Source organism: Harpegnathos saltator, unplaced genomic scaffold, assembly GCF_003227715.2.
Source record: "Harpegnathos saltator strain DR-91 unplaced genomic scaffold, Hsal_v8.6 scaffold121, whole genome shotgun sequence".
Taxonomy (NCBI): domain Eukaryota; kingdom Metazoa; phylum Arthropoda; class Insecta; order Hymenoptera; family Formicidae; genus Harpegnathos; species Harpegnathos saltator.
In genome coordinates, this window is record NW_020229897.1 from 110,848 (window position 1) to 118,931 (window position 8,084).

Consider the following 8,084-nt stretch of genomic DNA (forward strand, 5'->3'; position numbering starts at 1 on the left):
TAACACGCTAATGTTATCATAATAAATGGCATTTTAGAAAGTTCAGTCACAAACCGGCGGGAAAATACTTCAACTTGAGATAATTACATAGAGGGCTGAAGAAAGACTAAAATTTTTGTGTATATACCTGATACAGTAATTACCTTGGTGATTATACGATGATATAAACTCCCGAAACAACTAGATTGCAATAAAAAAAAGTATCGCGTAATGTAATTAATTACTGTCTCAACATCATCATCATGTTAGGTGAGTTGTCTCACTGGGAGTCTCCAAGTGCGATCGCCACGGCGGCGGTCGACGTGTTGACAGCGTATTAAAAATATCTCGCGACTTATATCCGAAAAAAATTCGCTAAACACAGGAAATCAAATTAAAATCCGATTTAAAATCCGCTGCTCGCTTTCTCTTTTTCTCTCTCGCACATATTAAAAATAACAAAAATCCCGACGAGCCCGGTCACGGTCGCGAAATTAGACTCGCCTTGTTGTCGCTCGTCGAAGCAAACGACGAGAATGGTGAGAATCAGCGATAACGCGTGTTTGTATATTCGCCCGATAAAGGCGGCACGAGAAAGAGAGAAAGAGAAGAGCCATTAGACGGTGCATCGCACGTAATCGTTCGCATTCGATCTTTACACCCCAGGCCGAGTCGAACGAGTACCGAGACACGGTGGATCGAGTGGAGGTGATCAAGCTGCCGGCTCATTCAACCAACGGCTCCGTTCTCTCGGCGCCGACGGCGTACACCAGCAGCGGTGGCGGCGGTGGCGGCGGCGGCGGCGGTGGCGGTGGCGGTGGCGGTGGCGGCGGCGGCGGCGGCGGTGGCGGAGGAGGCGGCAGCGGCAGCAGCAGCAGCAGCAGCAACAACGCCAACAACGTCAACGATTCGGACGCGCCCCTAAATCTGTCCCTAAAGCCCGCCACGACGAGCAGTAGCTCGCCGATTTCTGGTAGTCAGCCGCTCAGTCAGCTCAGTAATTTAAGCCAATCGTTACTCGCCTCCGATCGAACGTGTAAGTATAACTGTCCGCCACGGCGGCGACTTGTTTCCGGTCGTTACGTAGTTTTAGAGCCATTGTGGCGTAAAAGCGCCGTGTGTTTTTACCCGGCGAGGGAAATTGCTCGGCAAATAGAATGAGTAGAGAGGAGAAGAAGAGGCCGAGCGCGCGTCGCGCGCGTTCTCACCGACTCGTGCACCGCGCTCGCCGTTCACGTCCTCCCTCCCCCCTCCTCCTTCGCCGTTTCCCGAAATCGATCGTTTCGGAATACGCGTGCCGATTGACTCGGCGATCGATCGCGGTCACCGCGACGTGCACGCCGAGCCGTCGACTCCGAAGTAATCGTCCATTTCCGTGGATGCGCGGTAATCGTGAATCCCCGGTTTTCGCCCGCTGAATCTCTCGGGGCATCTTCCCCGTCTCCGTGATTCTCATTCGCCCGGCGGAATCCGCGTTATTTGGCTGGCGCGAAAGTTTTCAAGCCGGGAGAGACGGTCTACTCGAGTCGAAATGAAGTTTGTCTCAAGGCGCGGTCCATTAGACACTTCACCGGCGCTCGCTCGAAGCGTCCTTTCTTTGTGCACGATTAAATAATAATAATTCGTTGAGGTGACGAGAGAGAATTCTTAGTTAAACAATCACTTCCATGGAAAGCCGCGGTTTAAAGAAAATATGCAATTTTTCACTTGACGAAAAGCTTGCTGGATCGACTGGGCCTAATGGCTGCGGCGCAGTGCTTCACCAATTATCCATCTCGTCGCGCCATCTCACACTCACGTCAGATCTTCGCAATTAATAATTCGATAATTATTGCAAATATCGCAAAGTGATATGGGACTTTTATGTTTGTCTTAATCAGTTCTATGCATCCATTGGCTATAATTACATAAGTTAACAAACATCTTGTATATGAAGTTCGAATGCTACGAAGCGTGTAATGGACCTCGGTCTCCGCCGCGATTTTCCCCGCGAATTTTCGCGCTTCCGGTCTGCCGTCGAGTTAACGATCTTCGTCGGATCAACGCAGCGAGACGAAAGCCCGGACCCAAACCGAGAAGAGTGCCGCAGAATTCGGTGCCGGTGCCAGCGTCGCCTAGTCCCTCCTTGGCGCAGCTGTTCGCCGCGGCGGACTCGCCGCAGCGGCCGAGCAGCGGCAGCGAGGAGAGCGAGAGCGCGAGTACGACCCATCACAAGGACGGCAGGCCACGGAATCTCGGCCGCGGCGTGTCAAAGCCCAAGAAGAACACCGTCGCCTCGCTGTTAGCTCAGAGCAGAGCCCTCGGGATCAAGCCTACTCCGACCTTGGATCCTAGTGTGCCATTGTCTCACCAAGTGTCGTTGCTGCGGTCGAATATACTGGCGGCACAGTTGCACGCCTCCGCCACCGGCCAGGGTGACGATAAGAATCAGGTAAAGGCAAAAGGACGGCCTCGCCAGCTCTCGCGAGCTCGAGATCTTCCCCCCCCCCCCCCGAAAGACGACAAAGGAACTTTCTTTTCCGAGTTGTCACTCGGCTGCTTTCAACGTTATTTATACATTGTGCCTTAACGAGTATCGTTTTCCTCCTTCGTTCTGGCTTTTCTAAGTTGTTGGTCGCTTTAATTTTGCATATGTCTGATTTGTTTCTTATCATCTTTCGTTGTTGCGATTTGTTGACGAGGATAACTTGAGGAGGAGAAGGAGGAGGAGAGCGCCTCGGCCGAGTCACGTTGGGAGGAGCCACGTTCGATTTTCAGTTTGTTCGCTTATGATTTCGCAACTAAAACCATTCTCCCTATATAGCGGTCTTTGCAGGAGAAAATGAAGAACAAATTATTGGAGGCCTCGGGCGAGGAGAGCAACATGGACGTGACCAGCGAGAGCGGCAGCAACACCGACGTCGTCACGGACACCGACGACGACAACGTGGAGGGCACATCCAGCGCAAAGCGGAGGAAGCTCAAGCCCAGCGAGCGAGATCTACAGATGCCTCTGGAGCGCGGTTGGAAGCGCGAAACGGTTATCAGGGGACTGGGGAAGACGGGAGTGATAAAAGGCGACGTGTCGTATTACAGTCCCTGCGGGAAAACTTTCAGGAGCAGTCCCGATCTAGTGAAGGTTGGTCCGTGTGTAACATATCGCATGCGCGACAAACCGGGCTGCAAGCGCGTTATCAAATTGACGCGAATCGTCGCGCGCGGCCGCTTCTCGAAAGTTCAAGCTACGTTTCGTTACATCGTAGTCGGTCTATCATACTGCAGTTTCTTTACGGTTATTCGACCATTCTGCCGTTTAAAAGACGTCTGACCAAGAGACACAAAAAGGGAAATGCAGTAGCGCACGGGTTAACTGTCGTGCACTTTTGCTGTGAGAAATTGTTTATTGAATTTTGCATATCAGTCTCTCGAGAAACTTGTTGACGCTCGATAATCTTGTAATTCCTTTTATAGTGTGTTTCTGCAAGTCTTTATATATTCTTCTTGCTTAGTATTAAAAATGTAGAGTAGCTCGGTCGTTGTTGAGAACGTTGAGAAAGTTGAGAACGTAGAGTTAAAGTTTCAACGGGTTTCTAAAAGAATGGATTTATTCGGGCCAACTGTTTTAAACTATCGCTCTCGACGACGCGATGTCGCGTCGTGTTTGTTCTGCAATCGTATAGCATCGTAATGATAGAGAATCAAAAAAAAGAACAGGAAAAGAAAGACACGTAACGGAATCTTGATGAAAGTTTCGATCGACGATCGCCGTTCGAAAGATAGAAAAATATTCCCTTTCTGCTTCCAGTTTCTGGAGCATCAAAACCCCGTCGAACTGACAACCGCCAATTTCTCGTTTTCCTCGCGACCGTTGGTCGGCGAATTCTTGCAGCCGACCATGGGTTTAGCGGAGGCCGAATTCGTCAGACTCGGCGCTCAGGAGGTGGCGAGGAGACTGGAGGAGCTCCGGGCGGCCGGCGGCTTCAGGGACGTACGTACGAACAACCAGTACGAGCGGGACAAGCTGGCTTATGCGAAAAAACTCGCCAAGGAGGAGGCGCAGCGGCACAAGGAGCAAGCGAGGTGAGTGTTTTGCTTCTGTTGCTTGGACGAAAATTTTCGTACGAGAGATGGCGTGAATGTACATGAGTGCGCGGCAAATGACGCTACAACGAGCGTTGCAGTGTCGAAAAACGGGAAGAAAGAGAGAGAGAGAGAGAGGGGGGGGAGAAGGAAGAAAGAAAAAAAGGAAAGAAGGAGGAAATCGTGCGAGGTTGTCGATTATTTCATAAAAGTGCAAGCAGTCAGCGGTTTCATCGATGATAGCCGGATAAATCATGAAGTTTATTGAAGCGCCAACGCCAACTGAACGAGGCGGCGTACTACGTGCGCGATTATTTATGCGCTTCTCGGCGCGTAGTGTGCATTTCATTACTTAATCCCAGAGTCCCGGCGACTGCGGCCAACACATCGGTGTTTTAATTAACGCGCGCGCGCTTATCTTTTCGCCGGTAAGATCGTTGTGTGCGCGCAAGCGTAAACGCTATCGGGCAACAACGACGACGACGGCGATGACGAGGGCCGGACATCGCGCGCGAGATCTTTTCTCCTCTGCCGTATTAATTCAGAACTCGGGCCCGTTCTCTCTCTCTCTCTCTCTCTCTCTCTCTCTCTCTCTCTCTTTCTCTTTCTTTCTCTCCTCCCTCTGCCCCTCCTTCTCTAACTCTTTCGAGTCCGTTTTCTCGAACGTTCGTAAAATTTATGAACCAGGTTTCGCGGGGCCACCCCTTGATTAACGATTTGTTCGAGTGTTTTTATCGCCGAGGATAATGCGAAGTTAATGATACCCTTATTGTAGGCTTATTAAGGAGCAGGAGAAGACGGAGCGGCAGGAAGCCGTGAGACGGGAACGGGAGATCAGGAATCAACAGCTGCTCGAGGTAAGTCCCCGACGTGTCTCTCTTTCTCTTTCTCTCTGTCTGTCTGTCTCTCTCACTCTCTTTCTCTTTTTACGTCGTCGAGTTTCCTTTTCACGTTTGTCTCGATCTCGTTGTTTCATTCACACGAAAAACTGTTCTCTTATTCTACTTGGGATACCTACGTTTTTTTGTATTTTGTCCACCTGTCGTGCGTGTCGCATGCTCTCTGTGTGTGCCGTATTTATATATATATATATACATATATATATTTTTTCCGTATATATATATACATCTGTCTATATATACATATATTATATATACGACTCTTTTTTTATATAATGATTATTCTCTCTTGTATAGAGAAACTCTTATATATACTATATATACGTTCAACGACCCTCTTACAACCCCCCTTTTACCCGTCACCCGCCAACCCCCTCAAATGTCCCAGGATACACGAGACACCCATTGCCAAACCGACGACCGCTAGCGATAGTGACAGGAGAACCCAGCATGTCCTCCCACCCGAAGAACCCTTCGTTTGAGTTTTATCCCTTTTTTATTTCGCCAGATTATTATTAGCTCTCCGAGCGTTTAATCGTTTGGTCAAGAGAAAAAAAGCAAATTGTTGAAAACCGAGCGCCGCGCGACGATTCAGACCGTTTCTGATAGATCGAGCCAGCGTGTAACGTGCCGTCGGAAAGAAAAAAAAGTTTGACATGGAGAAAAAAAAGAAACAGAAGCAATAACCGCGCTGATTCCGGTACCCGCTGTTAAAAATCGTCCGACGGGAAGAAGGGGAAGCGCGAGAAACTCGTTTCTGTTCCGGCCGCGACCGTTTCTCCTTGGCTTACGCTAAATCACGTGTGATATTTCTGGTTAGAAATTTTTTTTATTTTATAGCAACGCACGGAATGTAAATGAATTAATATGGATGTCGATATCGGTTTGAATTTCAAAATCCTCCGCGCAGTACTCGATATTTCATACATCCCGGGATTTGTTTCGAAACAATTCCGTGTGTTTCTCAATCGATACCGCTGACACTTTATGCGCGATGTAAACAAGCATATCGTTGATATATATATATATATATATATATAAAATTTCGATCGCATTATTTCTATTTTCGTCGAGCACAACGGTAAAGGTAATCGCACCTTTGGTGAGAATTTTTTGGCGCGTAGTGGGAAGCTCGCAACGTGACACGTAAGAAGACGCGATGTATGAAATGCAACGCGGATGGGACGAATCCCATTCGAGTCGAGTGTGTCGTTCTTTTTCACCAAAATTACGATATCGATCAGTCAGTCTCTCTTTCTCTCTTTCTTTCTCCAATTCTACGCGACAGTCGTAAGAGGCAAAGTGTGTACAGTCGATAGCTACGTGCACTCGCCGAGGATGCCGCTTAATAACGCGTGTGAAAACGTTCATTCGAACTCTGACGAAAAACATATCGAATTTGACAATGCGAAACTTGTCGAAAAAGCCAAGGTGATGGGACGATATTAAGAAAGGCTCGAACGAAGAAAACCGCCTCACCCAAAGACAACTTCCCGTACATTTCGACGTGATCAAAGCTCGGGTCCGCGTCCAAGTGCTCGATGGCTAAATTTGTTTCTTTTTCTTTCTTTTTTTTTTTCAAAATTCGCGCGCGATACGCGTATACGTGCAAACTCGCGAACACAAGTACTCGATTTCGAGCGGATTTCACTCTCGGCAGAGGTGGTGGGGACCGATCGACGTTCTTTCGAAAAATGTTCTGCGTAGTGGAAAATAAAAATCCCGTCGTCGCCGTCGTCATCGTCATCGTCATCATTGTTGTTGTTGCTGTTGTGGAAGCGTGTAGAGGCGCGATTTTAGAAATTTCAAAAGCCCATCCATTGTGATAGTTCTCCAAACTACCCCGTCAGAATCCTTCACGCAAGCCAGATTACCGCCATATCCCCCTCAATCACTGTCACCCGTTCGTTCATCTCTCTCTCTCTCTCTCTCTCTATCTCTCTATCTCTCTCGCTCTCGCTCTCTTTCTCTCTTTCTGTCTTTCTGTCTCCCTCTTCCTCCGCATTCATACACGCACTCCACGACCATCACACGCACCCCCAGTATACATCACTGGTCCGAACATTACACACGTCACCACCACCACCACCACCTTCACCACCCCCACCACCACCACCACCACCATCACAAGTCGTGCAATTTATGAAGAAATAGGAGGAAAACGTCAGACGACACAATAGAAGCGTAGTAGTAACTGTGTAGCTACAAGCGCGGGCTCGCACATGTAGTGGATGCGCGAAATAAGGGATGCCCAGATCGTATATAACCGATCCTAATCGATGTTTCTCCCCCAAAAATGTAGAGAGAACACGAACGAAACAGATGTGACGCGTTAACGGTGCATTCTTATTGGGTGTCGTTAGACGAGCTAATCGAAAGATTGGAGTGAGATTTTTAATTTAGCGAGACAGTTATCGTTACTTTGATCGTGTGTCGTTATTTTATACATACATACATACATCTATTTATACACTTTTTTTTTTCTTTTTTTCTTCCCTTAGAAATGATTGCGAAATTCAGTCGACAGATTATCTCGGTTTGTACAGTTTGTTTTTACGAGTACGTTTTTACGCGACGTGTCTTCCTTCCTTTCTTTATTTCTTTTCCAAGTGGAAGCAGCTTTTATGTGCTTATCGTATCTGAAATTGGCTTCGTCGATGATCATAGTTACCTGTAGTCTCTTGAGAGGGGCGGTACGCGGAGTTCGCAAAGTCGCAATCGCGGATATCCAGTGTCGTGGAACATATGACACATATCGTTCTTCTCCCCCTCCCCTTTTTTTTAAACATTCCACAGCGAGGATTTTCCCCCAGAGTCCGATATCTCAATTTCGAGGGGGGGGGGGAATTCTCCGAAATCCTCCGCGGCGACGAATTTGTCGAGACGTTCGAGCCGCGCACGTCTCTCACCCTTTAGCGTTAATCCGCTGCAGTTTTCGAGAGCGCGACCTCCGCGTATCGCCCGGATTTTCAATCCTCCGCCGATTAACGCGATCGATTATATATTGGGCATCCCTGAAACCCACCACCAAACAAACCAACGCAGGGTCGAAAGCGGCTCGCGTTCACGATCAAGCAGAAAATGAAGATCATCCAAGAGATCGAGCGCGGCAAGAGCAAGAGCGACGTGGCTCGCGAGCTGGGTCTG

The 8,084-nt window shown here is 48.5% G+C and overlaps 1 protein-coding gene across 1 annotated transcript in view; it reads left to right on the forward strand.

Moving 5' to 3' along the window:
- Positions 1-8,084, forward strand: part of LOC105183982 (bromodomain adjacent to zinc finger domain protein 2B) — an 84,044-nt gene that overhangs the window by 57,047 nt on the left and 18,913 nt on the right. Inside the window, exons 8-14 of the mRNA XM_025305595.1 lie at positions 646-757; positions 836-1,015; positions 2,028-2,410; positions 2,783-3,097; positions 3,764-4,038; positions 4,814-4,895; positions 7,983-8,084. The exon at positions 7,983-8,084 is cut by the window's right edge and continues 302 nt beyond it. Coding sequence (XP_025161380.1) covers positions 646-757; positions 836-1,015; positions 2,028-2,410; positions 2,783-3,097; positions 3,764-4,038; positions 4,814-4,895; positions 7,983-8,084 — 1,449 coding nt within the window. The remainder of the gene's footprint in view (positions 1-645; positions 758-835; positions 1,016-2,027; positions 2,411-2,782; positions 3,098-3,763; positions 4,039-4,813; positions 4,896-7,982) is intronic.